A 17,418-nucleotide genomic window follows, 5' to 3' on the forward strand; every position below is an offset into this window, starting at 1 on the left:
TATCTGTGTGTGTGTGTGTGTGTGTGTATGCATGTGTGTGTGTGCGTGTGTGTGGTGTGTGTGTGTGCGTGTGTGTGGGTGTATGTGTATGTATCTGTGTGTGTGTGTGTGTGTGTGTATGTATGTGCGTATGTGTGTGTATGAGTGTGTGTGTGTGTGTGTATGAGTGTGTGTGTGTGTGCTTGCGTGTGTGTGTGTGTGCGCGTGTGTGTGTGTGTGCGTGTATGTATGTGCGGGCGTGTGTGTGTGTGCATGCGTGTGTGCACGCGTGTGTATGTGTGTGAGTGTTTGCCCCCCAACAGACACCACCCTGACCAAAAAGCGTCATCAGAGGCCCTTTGTTGCAGCCAAATTTCCCTCCTGGGCCCCTGAGCTGGCTGCTGACCCTCCCCCAATCATCCCCTAACTTAAAGAGGAACTGTAACGACAAAACGGCCCCTGGGGGGTACTCACCTCGGGTGGGGGAAGCCTCCGGATCCTAATGAGGCTTCCCACGCCGTCCTCCATCCGTCAGGGGTCTCGCTGCAGCCCTCCGTGCAGCGGTGACGTAATATTTACCTTCCTGGCTCCTGCGCAGGCGCTCTGACGGCTGTCGGCGCCGAAGTAGGCGGAAATAGCCGATCGCCGTCGGGTCTGCTCTACTGCGCAGGCGCAAGTTTCCGGCGCCTGCGCAGTAGAGCGGACCCGACGGAGATCGGGTATTTCCGTCTATTTCCGTGCTGAAAGTCGCCACAGCGCCCCCGCTGGAGCCAGCAAAGGTAAATATTGAACTGACAGTCGGCACAGTCGCCGGCTGTTCGGAGGGCTGCGGCGAGACCCCCGTGGGACAAAGGACGGCGTGGGAAGCCTCATTAGGATCCGGAGGCTTCCCCCACCCGAGGTGAGTACCCCCCAGGGGATCTTTTTAATGTTACAGAGTCTCTTTAACAGACTCTGCAGTGTCCCTGGGGAGCAACAGTTCACATGGGGGAGGAACAACTTGGGGGCCCCTACAGGCTCTGGGGCCCTGGGGCAACTGCCCCTTTTTTCCTAGCCCTGCCTGGCTCCGATCGTCCTGTTCCAGCCGGCGACTACTTCCGGGTTCAGCGACAGCCGCCGACAGGCTGGGAACGCGAGTGATTCTCCGCGTTCCCAGCCGCTATATCACCCTCTATGCTGCTATAGCGTATATATGAGTATATAGTTTTATCAGGGCTGATAACAAGCAAGCTGAGCAGTGCAGAATGAAACAGAGAGCAGGGTAGGTGTTTTCTCTAATGTTCCCACTGATATATACTGTATGGTAAAATACATGAGGGTGTTTCGTCTCTGGTTCCCTTTAAGCAGTAATGTAATGCTAATCAATAACCTCTACTGGCTGTAAGGATCACATGAGCTTGGCTTTTGATGGTCTTTGCATTCCCTAATTGTCCACTTGTCACAGTGGATCCTCTCATACTTATCAGCAATGTATTTTGAGGAAAATGATCCTCTATACTGAAGGGTATATATTACTCCTATTATTACAGGAGGAGTGATGTGGATTTGGTAATGTAAATCCGGTATAAAGGGGTACAAGGATGGATGGGCGGTGCTGCTCTGTAGTGGCCTCTCACTGAGGTTATATAAACATCTCTATAGACGGGAACAGGGAGGGGAAAAGGCAAATAGGGGAGAGCGCACTCCATTTCAATATGACATAATAAAATGGCCTCTGCGTGGAGTGTTCTCACCTCTAAGAGTGGCTGACTCGCCCGTATGGGTTGGTCAGTGATATGGCTTTCATCCCTCTAACAGCCGGGGGCACAGGCTGTGGATGTAATCTTCCTCCGCAGAGTCCCTCCTTAGGTCCACAGGATACTCCGTGATCTGCACAAGTAGCTCCGTGCTGATCCTCCTGGATAGGATGGCCGGGCTGGATTGTACTTGTAGTCCTCCCAATGTGAGGGGGGATTAATGTAAGGTGTGCGGAGGAGGTCTGCTATTAACACTGTAAGATTGGCAGCAATTTAAATATTCCCCTTGAAATTAAATAGGTGAATTTTGATGGGCTGTTGTAGGCTCCACCCACTTTCTTGAATATTAATCCCAGTCACCCAGTGACCAACTGTGCAAAGTTTGAGAACCCTGCCATTAGCAGTGTAAGAATGGCTGCAGTTTATATTTTCCCAGGAAAAGTTTTCTTCTTGCTCTGTCCACTTTTTGTAACCTGGACACACAGTCACTCAATGACCAAGTTTCTGAGCTTTCAGGTTCCTGGCATCAAAAATGTGTGAATGAATGTAGTTTAACCAGCAAAGAAATCTAATTGGCTGTTTGTGGCTCCACCCCCTTTTCTGGATTTTAACCTCAGTCACCCACTGACCGACTGTACCAGGTCTGAGGCCTCTGCTATTAACAATGTAAGAATGGCAACAATTTAAATATTCCCCTTGAAAATGTCAGAATTTTAAGAACCCTGTCATTAACAGTGTAAGGCTGCAGTGTACATTTTCCCAGTAAAAAATTTGGGATTTTGACTCCGTCGACTTTTTGTAACCTTGACACACAGTCACTTAATTACCAAGTTTGTGAGCTTCCGAATTGCTGGCATCAAAAATGTGTGAATGGAAGCAGTTTATTGAGCAAAAAAAATCTGATTGGCTATTTGTGGTTCCCCCCTCTTTTAGTGAATTTGAACCCCAGTCTCCCCCCCCCCCCCAGTGTAAGAATTGCACCAGTTTAAATATTTCCCTTGAAAATCAATAGGTGAATGTTGATTGGTGACCAAGTGTGACAAGTTTAAGACCTCTGCGACTAACAGCCTAAGAATGGCTGCAGTTTACATTTTCTCATTGAAAATGAATTGCTCAAATTGATTGGCTGTTTTATGTTCCGCCCGCTTTCCAAGAATTTTTGACCTCAGTCACTAAGTGACCAAGTGTGCCATGTGGTTGGCTGTTTGTGGTTCTGCCCAGGTGTGTAGGGGGTACGCGAGACCCCCAGAGCATATCCTCCCAGGCAGCAAGAAATCTGCATACAAAGTCTTGTTGAAAGCAGAAAACATACGCGCACGCATGCACTCTATTATATATATAGATATATATATTTATATACTGTAGTATATAAATTAACATCTCACTTTTCAACGTATTGATGTTTTTTCCCTACTAGTATCTTTTGGCGAACTTCCTAGCCTGCCTAGCAATTGCAATTTTTTGGCGATTGCGTTTTTGCACTTCTCATTCTAGTGAATGAGAATCACAAGACAATCGCCGGGGAAAATGCTACATTCAGCAGGTTTGGGATCGTCAGAAATTGCAAACGTGCCGTAATCAGAGCAATGTGAGTAATCCCATAGGATTATTCCTGCTAGTCACCAACAAATCACCAAAGCGCAAATCGCAGGCAAAAAGTGCCCGAGGGTGGCCTCAGCCTTCAGCCTTTTTGTCTGTCTACAACTATACATATTCATGGTTTGCGCTCTCGGACTCTTCAATCTGTCTATGCACAACACAATGCAGACCCCCCTTCAGGGTATAACTCACCAGATCCTCTGGTCTGACCGACCACATCACGCCCCCGGGGTTTATGCCCCCCCCTCCCCCCCCAAGTCACCTCTCTGGCAAGCTGCTTTCTTTCTCCATATATCCTCGTTTTCCCAGTTCAGATCACCACCATGTACATCCACATGTGAATTAAAAAGAAGGAAGGGAAAGGGGGAAACCGCTTCCAATTGTGCAGATCGTTTATTATAAAATTAAAAAAATCTTCAATAAAAACTTTACAGCAAGTTTTGCAAGCGTCTCATAGGCTTACAAAAAAGGTACAGGTAGGCCCAGTTCCCGAGTGGCCGCTCTATAACCATCTGCTGTCTTAATCGCTGCTGTCAGTCAAAACGTTAAACCAGCAAGGTATGCTAGCACGCTGACATGTTGGACGCAGCTCATTCGCTCCTACACTTCTCCACCAGTGACGTCACTCTGCTGGCTCTGCCCTATGCATTTCATTGCATAGCATATCATCAGGGGCTATGTCTACAACTATACACTTTCCAAATAAAAGTTGGTTCTTAATTTTCAGAAAGTGCTGGATCCCTTCTATAACATTAGTACTCCATTCCTCTTTGGACAAAGAGATGAAGGACCACAAGCATGTCTACTACTTCTTGTTGGTGGGGGCTGCCCTTCCGTTTGTTGTTGCTAAATTTTACCTTATGTACGTTAATTTACAATCTCAGAACATTAATACATACAGACAAACCGACATTTTTTTTTTTATTATAAATATGATGTATGATGATGCTGATGTTGTTGTCCAAGTGAGTAGACGGCTGATGTTGTTGGAAGCTGGCAGGTCTTCCACACAACTCACCACCCCTCACTGGCAAACGAGAACGACTTAAAGAGCTGTTGCTGCTCAGCTCGCAATCTGGGCTTCCTCTTTGCCTCAGAATAGGTGATCTCAAACACAGTCAGTGTGTCTCTCGGTTTTTCCTGTGGTGGTTCCACATGGAATGGGGGCCGTGCCTCTCCGGACTCCACGTCCTTCCAGTCTATCTGGATGAAGAGCGGCTCTTCCCTCAGGTTTTTCACCAGTTTTTCACGCCTTATCTGGCTCTTGCACAGTAGCTTCTTCAAGAAGTCTTTCAGCATGATGTCCATCTCCGCTGTATAGTCTGGAGATGTGCAGCAAATGGAGGATCTGAGGTCAAAATCAAACCTATCCTCCTCATCCTTCAGGAATGGGTACCTGAAGGACGCCATGATAAAGAGCACGATTCCCATAGAGAAGTAATCTACTGTGTGGTTGTAGTCCATCTCTAGGAACACCTCCGGGGCCATATAGAACAAGGTCCCCTTACATCCTTTAGTCATGGCATTTCCAAAGACATTTTGTGCTGCCAGACCGAAGTCAGCGATCTTTATATTCCCGACTCCGTCCAGAAGGATGTTTTCCGGCTTGATGTCTCGGTGGATTATACCCTTGGAGTGGATGTACTCCAGGCCGATGACCATCTGTGCAGCAAATAGTCTGATGGAAGAGAAATAAAATCATTATTAGCATCACATGTTCAATACACAAATAAAGCAGAAAGATGTATCCATGGGGCTAGGTGCACACATAGCAGAAACGCTACCATTGCAAACCGCTGCGTTTTATGCACCAATGTTACTCCATGGGCAGCATAAAAAAGGCATGGGTGTGTGTTTGTACTTTAGCGTTTTTATAATCGCTAGTTTTGTTGCATATAATGCATGAACGCATCAAAAAAGCACATAATGAAAGTCAATGGAAACGCAATATATTAAAGGACAACTGAAGTGAGAGGGATATGGAGGCTGCCATATTTATTTCCATCTAAGCAATGCCAGTTGCCACGCCCTCCTGCTGATCCTCTGCCTCTAATACTATTAGCCATAGCCCCTGAACAAGCATGCAGCAGATCAGGTGTTTCTGACATTAATGTCAGATCTGACAAGACGAGCTGCATGCTTGTTTCTGGTGTTATTCAGATACTACTGCAGAGAAATAGACAAGCAGGGCTGCCAGGCAACTGGTATTGATTAAAAGGAAATAAATATGGCAGCCTCCGTATACCTCTTACTTCAGTTCCCCTTTAAGTTTTGTATGCGTTTTTGATGCGTTTTTGTTTTAAATAAAGATATCTGATGTATTTCCGCTTCCTGTTGTCTTCCTAGTGATTTGCATAAATGTAAATATTAAAACCCATAAAAAACGCATACAAATCTCACATGTGTTTTGTATATGCAAACCGCAAACACATTAAAAACGCACGCAAATAGGTTAAAACCCGCATTTGCTGTAAAAAACGCAGCAAAAACACACAAAAAATGCACACAACTTAAAATGAAAACATGGCATAAAAATGCAGCCTTTTCACGTTATGTTATGTGTGCACCCAGCCTGACTCATTCTAACAAGATCTAATACAAATTTCAGTGTGTGTAAAATGACTTCCTCACATTGATGTGATGTAAATAAAGCATTTTACCAGAATCTTTTCTAATAAGGGTAATTTACAAGATGGAATAGTTGTAACAGGGAGACTAGCAGATAATAAGATTCTCATCTCAAAAAGTTCGGAGGTATGTAATCTTACCTTAGGGTTGTAATGTCAAAGGGAACATCAGCATCATCTATAAGTTTAGACAGGTCTCCCCCGCTCAGGTACTCCATGGCAAAGTAGAGGTAATCCTCCGACTGGAATGTACCATAGAGCTGGGTGATGAAGGGACCCTTCTTAAGGGTCTTCAAGGCCTGACTCTCCCTAAAGATGACCTCGGGGTCTTTCTTCAGGAATGCTCTTTTCCTGACCATCTTGATGGCCAGCTGTTGGTCACTGGCTCGATGGGAAGCAAGGTAAACCTGGAAGAGACAGAGGAGAATATTTAGTATTCGATAGTTAAGATGGACCAATAACAAACACAGAATATTTATATCGTGCTTTTCTCCTGGCGGACTCAAAGCGGCAGAGCTGCAGCCACTAGGACGCGCTCTATAGGCAGTAGCAATGTTAGGGAGACTTGACTAAGGTCTCCTACTGAATATGTGCAGCTTACTGAACAGGCAGCGCCGAGATTCGAACCCTGGTCTCCTGTGTCAGAGGCAGAGTCCTTAAAGAGAATCTGTACTTTAAAATTCTTACAATAAAAAGCATACCATTCTATTCATTATGTTCTCCTGGGCCCCTCTGTGCTGTTTCTGCCACTCCCTGCAATCCTGGCTTGTAATTGCCAGTTTTAGGCAGTGTTTACAAACAAAAGACATGGCTGCTAACAGCATGTTATAGGCTCAGAGGAGCTCAGTCTGTGACTCACACGGAGCCTGCAGGGGGTGTGTAGAGGGTGTGTATAGCTTCTGCCTATAACAGCAGAGCAGCACATTCCTGCCTGAGCCTGGCAAAGCGGTCAAAGGAAAGAAGATTAGATTATAACAGAGATAATACAGCCACTGTGCAACTAGGAAAGGCTGCAGTAAGACAAACCACATTAGAACAGGTATAGGAACTTATAGGATAGAAGAAATAAGGCTGAACATTTTGTTACAGAGTCTCTTTAACCATTACCAAAGATGCTCAAATTCGAATTCAGGTGAATTCCGGATAGTTACTATTCGGATTTCACCCTGTGACCTGTGTGGGCTGGGCAGGGGGGTCAAGCTTACCTATCTGATGTCTTCTTAGGTCAGTTCCTCGGTGCCTCACACGATGCGTTCCACACGGCGGTCATGTGATTACAAACACTTCCTCCTTCGGGTTGAAGGAGGAAGTGTTTATACTCACATGACAAGTGTGGAACGCATCGTGGGAGGCGCCGAGGGATGGACCGAGGAAGATAGGTAAGCTTGACCCCCCCCCCCCCCCCCCCCGTTCAGCCTGCACAGGTAACTGGGTGAAATCCGCATAGCAACTATCCAGGTCTCACCCGAATTCGGATTTGAGCATCTCTGACCATTACACTATCCAGCCACTACAATGCAAAAATGCTGCAGGCCAGAGTTGCTACCTGTCTATATCTAGTTCCACTGAGACCAATAAAGATGGCTATCTAAAGCCATATCTGGGCTGACCCCGCCCCTAGGGTAATCTGTCTAATTACTTACCTTGCCAAATGCCCCATGTCCGAGAAATTGATGGAACTTGAAGCTGTCCACAGTCAGTGGCGTCCTGATGGTCTGGATTCCACTCGGGCCTTGGAAGAGAAAGAAAAATCACATTAATATCATCATCTACTGAGATTTCCTATAAACCAAAGCGTATACATAATCAAAGCCTATACATGGTTGTAAAGGTAGCCCTACACTGGCAGATGTCTCGCTGAGATTAATAGGTAGTGAGAGATCTGCTTGTGCTCATCCACATCTTTCCTGCCGGGACCTTCTCACACTTATCTCTACTCCTCTATATGTCAGCCAGCATTCTCCCGCATGTGGACTCTGTGAAATAGTGATGAACCTTCTACCCTAGAATTTCCCCCAAAGGAGAGATCATGGAGAAATGTGATGGGCTGGTCATGTGATCACAGTGCAGGTAACTTTTGATTAGCTGGTCAGGATCCTTTTGATCCTGTATCACTTTTTATTATGGAAAAGAAGCAGAAGTGAGATGTGATCAATGTGGCTGTGACTTGCCAATCAAAAGTCCTACAAATCTATCATATCATCAGAGCATCCACATATTGTCTATGATCTCTCCTGTAGGAAAAAGAAAGACATAGGATAAATTTGACCAATCAAATTGCATGATTGAGCAAATCAGATTGGACCAATCAAATTGCAGTTGCCTCAAGGAAATAACACTCTTTACTGAGCACAGGGGCGGTGTTTCTAAAGCGGCGAACTAGGCAATTGCTCATGCTCAGGGCCCTAGAGCAGGCAAACGCCCCCTTCCTATGTTCTGCCATCTCCATCCCTGAACACTGGCGCCTGTCCTATGTGACCCGGCAGCATGTACATACTCACATAGCATGCTGCCGGGTCAGAGAGAACAGCCTCCAGTGTTAGGGGATGGTGACAGAAGGACACAGGAGGATGCCTGGCTACTGGAAAGGTGAGTGCAATGCTGCCATTCTGCATCAATACAGGGCACAGGATGACCATTATTAGCTTGGAGGGGATACCCTGGAAGGGGCATTCAGCTGGCTCAGGGCCCTGGGGGACAACACTATCTAGGATGTGGGGAGCAAAGGGAACAACTATAGCTGCATTGGAAAGTGTAGAAATATAGTGTAATGCGCCTTGATAATAGCAACGACTCAGCACTCATTAATGGTGTGCCTGCTGTACACTCATTGCTATAGATTGCTCAGTATTAACCTCCCTGGGGATAAGCCCGACACAGTGTCGGACTAGCCACCACAGGGGATCGCATGGCCCCGGGAGAGTTTTTTTCAATGAAATTTGTTACATAGTCTTCAGCTAGCACTTGGCTAGCTACCTGTGCCCCCCAAGTGCCTCCGCTCTCCCCCCCGATCCCCGCCGCAATACATACCCCCCAGGGATCCTGCGATGGCGCAGCCTCCCGATCAGCTCCAGGCTTTGCTATGGGGAGGATCGGGACTGCGCATGAAGTCATGACGTCATGTCTGATCGTTGCCATAGCGACGACTGAAGCTAATTGGGAAGCTCCGCGGCTGGGTGAGTGTTGCCGGCGGCGATCGGGGGGAGCAGATAGGTGCCGGGAGACTTGGGGGACACAGGTAGCTAGCCTAGTGCTAGCTACGAAGTTTAGAGCAAGATTTATTCCAAAAATCCCTCCCGCGGACGCAGCCTCATAAACTACGTACCGCCAGGAAGGTTAACCTATATATTTGAGATGCGTAATAACCAATAATGATGTAGTACTTACCAGCTTCTTCCTCCTCCACATCCACATGAGGTGAAGCATCAGACAGCTGATTTCCTGGCGCTGGAGTCCCAGCTACTTCCTCCACCACATAACCAGAAACATCAGCTTCTTCATTCTCCTCCACCAGATGCACACGAGGTGAAGCATCCGACAACTGGTATCCTGGCGCTGGATCCCCAGCTACTACCTCCACCACATGACCAGAATCACCTGTGAACACAAAGATAAAAAAATGATTAGCCTAACATTCAGCAAAATGCAACTTTTATTATTATGTTTTGATTTTTTAAAGCGCCAATATATTACGCCGCACTGGACAATAAGTATATATAATGATACAAGAATGACAGATGTAACAAGGTTATACAACATACAACAAAGTTATTCAAACAAACGCTGCAAGATACATGATCATGCGATTATGGGCTATAGTTAGGTATGCTCAGTAATACAGGTACAAGCTTTCACACACCGCCTAGTGTGAACCCAGCCTGCATCCTCTGACACTTCCGCCTTTACAGCAGCAGTGTGCCCCTGCACACTCCGGGATAATTTACTTTTTGTGAAATTGATTGAACCAATCAGATTGGATCAATCACATTGGTCTAAAGGTGCCCATTAACGCTACAATTTTTTCATCAGATGCCATCTTTTGACGCACTTGTATGACCACAAGTAATCGGAAGTTAATTATTGATTGTTCAATAAGGGCATTTTCTCTCTTCAGATACTATCATAAAATCCAACTTTCAGATCGATTACATATTCTGTAAGCGACCAAACAATCGTTTCACATCAATTTTCCCCCCAGACTATAGTTTTCTGTACATTTTGATCAGAAAAAGTGTGTCGAAAGAAAGATCGTATCCGACAGGGGCAGACCACGCGGCCGCTTGGGGCCTCAAGGTCTTAGGGGCCTTGGTGGCTCCGTGACGTCGGCGTGACGTCACTGTTTTCCCGCAGCCCCGCGGGGCTGGCAGAGCAGAGCAGGGCTGCGGGAAGATGGCCGCCGCCGAAGCCCTGCTCTGGAGACTATTTATGTCTCCAGTACAGGGCTTCGGGTGGCCATCTTCCCGTAGCCCTGCATTCAATTAGCGCGGGAGATTGGAGGAGGGAGGGAGCTCCGTGGGAACTGCGCGCCTGAGGAGCCGGCCAGGAGAGGAGACGGGGAGAGAAGACTTCTGCCAGTGCCAGGTGAGTAAATTCTTTTCTTTTTGCAGCCCTAATTGCCTTTATCTGCTGAAAATGTGCCCTAATTGCCTTTATCTGCTGAAAATGTGCCGTAATTGCGTTTGATATCTGCTGAAAATGTGCCCTAATTGCGTTTATCTGCTGAAAATGTGCCCTAATTGCGTTTGATATCTGCTGAAAATGTGCCCTAACGCGTGCAGTGTGAACGGGGCCTAATTGCGTTTGATATCTGCTGAAAATGTGCCCTAATTGCGTTTGATTTCTGCTGAACTGTGCCCTAATTGCGTTTGATTTCTGCCGAACTGTGCCCTAATTGCGTTTGATTTCTGCCGAACTGTGCCCTAATTGCGTTTGATTTCTGCTGAACTGTGCCCTAATTGCGTTTGATTTCTGCTGAACTGTGCCCTAATTGCGTTTGATTTCTGCTGGAAATGTGCCCTAATTGCGTTTGATTTCTGCTGAAAATGTGCCCTAATTGCGTTTGATTTCTGCTGAAAATGTGCCCTAATTGCGTTTGGTTTCTGCTGTAAATGTGCCCTAATTGCGTTTGATTTCTGCTGAAAATGTGCCCAAATTGCGTTTGATTTCTGCTGAAATGTGGCCCAAATTGCGTTTGGTTTCTGCTGAAACATGGCCCAAATTCTGTTTGTTTTCTGTTGAAATGTTGCACAAATTGCGTTTGTTTTCTGCTGAAATGTTGCACAAATTGCGTTTTTATTTTCTGGTGTCTGGGGTAACTGTTGCTGCATTTATTATTAAATTGTCATAGTTGGCTATATTTGCTGCGCTACGGTTAGGCTCCGCCCATACAATGTAATGACCACGCCCATCCCTGCAAACAGCCCCGCCCCAATCCGCCCTCCCGCTCCACCCACATGACATGGTCACGCCCACTTATGCGGTATAGCCACACCCATTTTCGCTGATGTCAGGGAAGCAGGATAGGGCCACTTACTACAGTCCGCTTGGGGCCACAAAAACCTTAGCTGCACCCTTGGTATCCGATAAAAAAAATTGTACTGTTAACGGGCACCTTAAGATTAGACTAATTACATTCCATGATTGGACCAATCAGATTGGACCAATCGGATTGCATGGTTTGACCAGTCAGATTGGATCAATCACATTGCAAGATTAGACCAATCAATTTAAACCAATCACATTGCATGGTTGCACCAATAAGATTGAGCCTATCAGATTGCCCTGTTGGACCAATCAGATTGCACAATTGGTCCAATCAGATCAGACCAATCACATTGCACAATTGGGCCAATCAGAATGGACCAGTCACCTCAATTGTGGCCATTAATGATCCAATCTTTTTTCGGCAATTTGATTGGTACAATCTCATTTCGTCCAGTTGTGACCAAGTAACCCTGTGACCAACTGTTCCAAGTTTGAGGACCCTACCATTAGCATTCTAAGAATGGTTTCAGTTTAAATTTCCTATTTTAAATGAATAGCTAAAATTTGGTAGCAGCATAACGGGAGGAGGAGGCCTCATCAGAATCATAAACAAAATATTTGTTTATCTATTTGTTCACATATAACATAAAATCTGATGGAAAGTGCCATCTGCTTCCACCACGCCCCTCTGGTGATGTCATAATAGCAGCCTGTGCATGTGCATGTGCAGGTGCTGAGCTTCCCTGACATCACAAGAGGTATACAGGCTGCTATTATGACATCACTTTCCTGACATCACCAGAGGGGCCTGGTGGAAGCAGATGGGATCTTCTGGCACTTTCTATACTGGCCACATTCCCAAAAAATTGCATAAAATGCATATCAAAACACAAACAAAATGCACAAAAATGCACTTGTGACTCATATGTGTGAAATACAAATGCAGTAAAACGCAACCAAATACAAGTGTGAAACGCTTCTGCGAACGGCAAATGCACTGAAAATGCACTTCATTATGACAAAAAATGCAGAAACACATATGCAACAAAACACAACCTTTCACGCAACGCCTAGTGCGTTCCCAGCCTGCATCTTCTGACACTTCCACCTTTACAGCCGGAGTGTGCCCCTGCTAACTCTGGGATGATTTCATTTTTTGTGAAATCGATTGAACCAACCAGATTGGACCAATCACATAGCATGATTAAATCAATCTGATTGGACCAATCACATTGATCTAAAGGTGCCCATTAATGGAAAAATGTTTTCATCAGATCTTTTGACGCTCTTTTATGACCACAAGTTATCAGAAGTTAATTATCGATTGTTCATTAAGGGTATTTTCTCTCTTCAGATGTGATCATAAAATCCAACTTTCAGATCGATTACATTTTCTGGTCCAATCAACCAAAGAATGGTTTCACATCAATTTTTGCCACACACTGTGCAATTTTCTGAACATTGTGATCATAAAAAGTGTGTTGGAAAAGCGCATCTGTGGATCAAATAGAGACCTTAAGATTATACTAATCACACTGCATGATTGTTCTAATCAGATTGGACCAATCGGACTGCATGATATAACCAGTCAGATTGGACCAATCACATTGCAAGGTTAGACCAATTAATTTAAACCAATCACATTGCATGATTGCACTAATCAGAATCAATTAAATTGCACAGTTGGACCAATCAGATTGCACAATTAGTCCAATCAGATCAGATCAATCACATTGCACAATTGGACCAATCAGACTGGACTAGGCAATTTGATTGGTGCAATCTGATTTTGTCCAGTTGTGATCTCAGTCACCCTATGACCGACTGTGTCGTATGAGGACCCTACCATTAGCAGTCTAAGAATGGCTTCAGTTTAAAATTTCCTATTTAAATTGAAAGGCTTAAATTTGGTGAACTGTTTTAAGCTCCTCCCACTTTTTCTAAATTTTAACCCCAGTCACCCACTGACTGACTGTGTCAAGTTTGGGGAGTCTGGCTTCAATACTGTGAGAAAGACAGCTTATTACATTTTCTCATTAAAGTAATTGAGAAAAATTTAAAAATCATCACTCATTATTGGTCTGCCTGCTGTTCACTCATTGCTATAGATTCCTCAATATTAACCTATATATTTGGGATGTGTAATAACATATAATGATGTAGTACTTACCAGCTTCTTCCGCTTCCACCACGTAAGGTGAAATAACCGATATCTGATATTCCGGCGCTGGGTTCCCAGCTACTCCCTCCTCCACATGACCGAAATCATCCGATATCAGATATTCCTGTGCTCCTGAAGAACGCCCGGTAGAAGGGGCAGGTCTACAGCAGCGGAAAAGTCTGCCCAAGAAAGCCCTGATGGAACGCACAGCTGCGTGGGCTCTGCTCCTCCTAGCCGGTGGTGTGGGCCCTGGGGTAGCAGTCGCAGGCTGTGCTGAAGGCTGCTGAACCTCAAGCCTGAGGTTCAGTTTGCGTCGCCTTTTACAGCAGCGCAACATAATTCACTAATGAGAATCTCACTAATGAGTAAATCGCTCGAGAGCAAAAGCAATTGTCTTCACTTGAGCAAATGGAGACAAAAGTGAGCCTCTGAGTGCTCAACACCTGTTTATATACACAGGCTGCCATTATGACATCACCAGAGGTATACAGGCTCTATTATGACATCACAAGAGGGGGCGTGGTGGCAGCAGATGGGACCTTCTAGCACTTTCCATCAGATTTTATGTTAAATATGTGAACAAATAGATACAAAATAATAGGCCTAGAATGTGGAACCATGAATGTGTACATGCAGAACATAAATTATAGGACCACTACAGCAAAAAAAATAAAGCAGGTAAAATCTGTCAGAACCGACAGCTTTTGAACTAGTCCTTGTGTGAGATTCGCAGGGTATTATTTATTTTCCATAAGCATTTCCTTAATGGCAGTTGCTAAGTCAAACTGCTAAAATAGTGTACAGTTGGGTGTGGAGACTGGCTTATTTTATTTATTTTTCAGGTAAAATTAGTCAGTGGTTGGTCAGTCATAACTGAAAGTGTGTACCGGGCTTTGGTGAGCTGAAACCAATGTAGCGGTCAATATGCAGCTTACCATGGAGTGTAAACAAGAGTTATCTCACTTAGGTTGCAGCCTCCCTTCTGATGAGGCCACCGCCTTCCCTTATGCTGCTCTCTGGGTAGGAATACACTAGGCAGAAACGCTAGCATTGCGTAAAACGCTAGAGTAACTTTCTGCATATTTTTCCAAAACGCATCTAAAACGCACATTGTGGTCAGTATAAAAACACCTTTTCAGTGTCCTCTCTGGCTCATCACTAGGAAGTTCAAAGGAAGCAGAAACGCATCATCAAACTTGGTTTAAAAAAAAAAACACATTAAAAACGCAATAAAAATACAATAAAAAGCTATACCTCTGCGTCACAATTGAGATTATGTGCGTTTTAGATGCATTTTGGAAAAATATGCAGAAAGTTCTGCATTACAAAAAGGCACATTGTAGAACACAAATTAATGAGGTTTTTCATGCGGCCCATTGACTTACATTATACGCGTTAACGCTATTGTTTTACGCAATGCTAGTGTTTCTTCCTAGTGTGTTCCTACCCAGAGAGCAGCATAACGGTAGGCGGCGGCCTCATCAGAATGGAGGCGGCAACCTAAGTGATTTAATCCCTGTTTAAACTCTATGATAAGGTTGTTTTTTTTTACCTCTACGTTGGTTTCAATTCACTAAAGGACTGGTACACACTTTCAGGCTACTTACACACTAAGACGTTGCGTTAGGTGCTACGTTAAGGTCGCATAACGTGCCCCTAACGCAACGCATGGTGTGCGGGAGAGGACGGTAGAGTGAGCCGCGTTAGGCGGCTCTATCCGCATAAGGTCTCCTAGAGTGGCGCTGATTGGCCGGAGGGACCACGTGATGCGGAGCGAGACACTCCGCATCACGTGGTCCTGCCGGCCAACCAGCGGTCGCCAGTGCAGTGCATATTAAGTAGCCATGTGCGCGACTACTGTAGCAGCATCTCCCCGCCTCCTCTCCGCCCCCCACTGAGCATGTGCAAACAGTCTAACGCGGCTAAAGCCGCTAGAACGCACAGCATGCTGCACTTTCACTACAACGTGCAGCGTTACATGTAACGCAACGTGGGCAGTGTGAACAGCCCACTTGTGTTACATTGCTGTGCGTTGGGGGAGCGTTACAGGCTGCACTAACGTGTGCCTGTAACGTCCCTGTGTGGAAGCAGCCTCAATTATGATTGGCCAATCGCTGACTAATTTTACCAAACAACCTCTAAGCCAGTCTCCATACTCACCTGTACAGTATTTTGTCAGTTAGACTTAGCAACGCCCATTAATGCTTTTGGAAAAGAAATAATACCCTGCGAATCCCACATGAGGACTAATTCAAAAGCTGTCTGTTCTGACAGATTTTATCTGTTTATTTTTTTTTGCTGTAGTGGTCCTTGAATTTGTGTTCTACGTGTACAAAGTCATGTTTATCTATTTGTTCACATATAACATAAAATCTGATGGAAAGTCACCAGAGGGGCGTGGTGGAAGTAGATGGGACCTCCCAGCACTTTCCATACTGGCCACATTCCCCAAAAATTGCATAAAATGCATATCAAAAACGCAAACAAAATGCACAAAAATACACTTGTGACTCACATGTGGGAAACACAAATTCAGGAAAACGCAACCAAATACAAGTGTGAAACACTTCTGTGAACCGCAAATGCACTCCAAATGCACTTCCTTATGACAAAAAATGCAGAAACACATATGCAGCAAAACGCAACCTTTCACGCAACGCCTAGTGCGTTCCCAGCCTGCATCTTCTGACACTTCCACCTTTACAGCCGGAGTGTGCCCCTGCTAACTCTGAGATGAGTTCATTATTTGTGAAATTGATTGAACCAATCAGATTGGACCAATCACATAGCATGATTAAATCAATGTGATTGGATCAAAGGGGCCCATTAACTGAACAATTTTTTCATCAGATGCGATCTTTTGAGACGCACTTTTAAGACCGCAAGTAAGCGGAAGTTAATTATCATTTGTTCAGTAAGAGTTTTTTCTCTCTTCATATGTGATCATAAAATCCAACTTTTAGATCAATTACATTTTCTGGTCCAATCAACCAAAGAATGGTTTCACATCAATTTGCGCCACACTGTGCAGTTTTCTGTACGTTGTGATTATACAAAGTGTGTTGGAAAAGTGCATCTGTTTATAAAATTGTACCGTTAATAGGCACCTTAAGATTATACTAATCACACTACATGATTGTGCTAATCAGATTGGACCAATCGGACTGCATGATATGACCAGTCAGATTGGACCAATCACATTGCAAGGTTAGACCAATCAATTTTAACCAATCACATTGCATGATTGCACTGATCAGATTGAACCAATCAAATTGCACTGTTGGACCAATCAGATTGCACAATTAGTCCAATCAGATCAGACCAATCACATTGCACAATTACATAGTTACATAGTTATTTTGGTTGAAAAAAGACATACGTCCATCGAGTTCAACCAGTATAAAGTACAACACCAGCCTGCTCCCTCACATATCCCTGTTGATCCAGAGGAAGGCGAAAAAACCCTTACAAGACATGGTCCAATTAGCCCCTAAAGGGAAAAATTCCTTCCCGACTCCAGATGGCAATCAGATAAAATCCCTGGATCAACATCATTAGGCATTACCTAGTAATTGTAGCCATGGATGTCTTTCAACGCAAGGAAAGCATCTAAGCCCCCTTTAAACGCAGGTATAGAGTTTGCCATAACGACTTCCTGTGGCAATGCATTCCACATCTTAATCACTCTTACTGTAAAGAACCCTTTCCTAAATAAATGGCTAAAACGTTTTTTCTCCATGCGCAGATCATGTCCTCTAGTCCTTTGAGAAGGCCTAGGGACAACAAGCTCATCCGCCAAGGTATTATATTGCCCTCTGATGTATTTATACAT

At 44.8% G+C, this 17,418-nt stretch overlaps 1 protein-coding gene across 1 annotated transcript; it reads right to left on the minus strand.

Moving 5' to 3' along the window:
- Nucleotides 1–4,325: 4,325 nt before the first annotated feature.
- Nucleotides 4,326–13,977, minus strand: LOC137543223 (protein kinase C theta type-like). The gene is made up of 5 exons (XM_068264667.1): nucleotides 13,596–13,977; nucleotides 9,329–9,538; nucleotides 7,585–7,673; nucleotides 6,083–6,348; nucleotides 4,326–4,992 (listed from the first exon to the last, which is right to left on the minus strand). Exons 1-5 carry the CDS (start codon nucleotides 13,921–13,923, stop codon nucleotides 4,329–4,331), a joined length of 1,557 nt encoding a protein of 518 aa, XP_068120768.1. The 5' UTR covers nucleotides 13,924–13,977; the 3' UTR covers nucleotides 4,326–4,328.
- Nucleotides 13,978–17,418: the final 3,441 nt, after the last annotated feature.

Source organism: Hyperolius riggenbachi, chromosome 2, assembly GCF_040937935.1.
Source record: "Hyperolius riggenbachi isolate aHypRig1 chromosome 2, aHypRig1.pri, whole genome shotgun sequence".
In the NCBI taxonomy this organism is placed as follows: Eukaryota; Metazoa; Chordata; class Amphibia; order Anura; family Hyperoliidae; genus Hyperolius; species Hyperolius riggenbachi.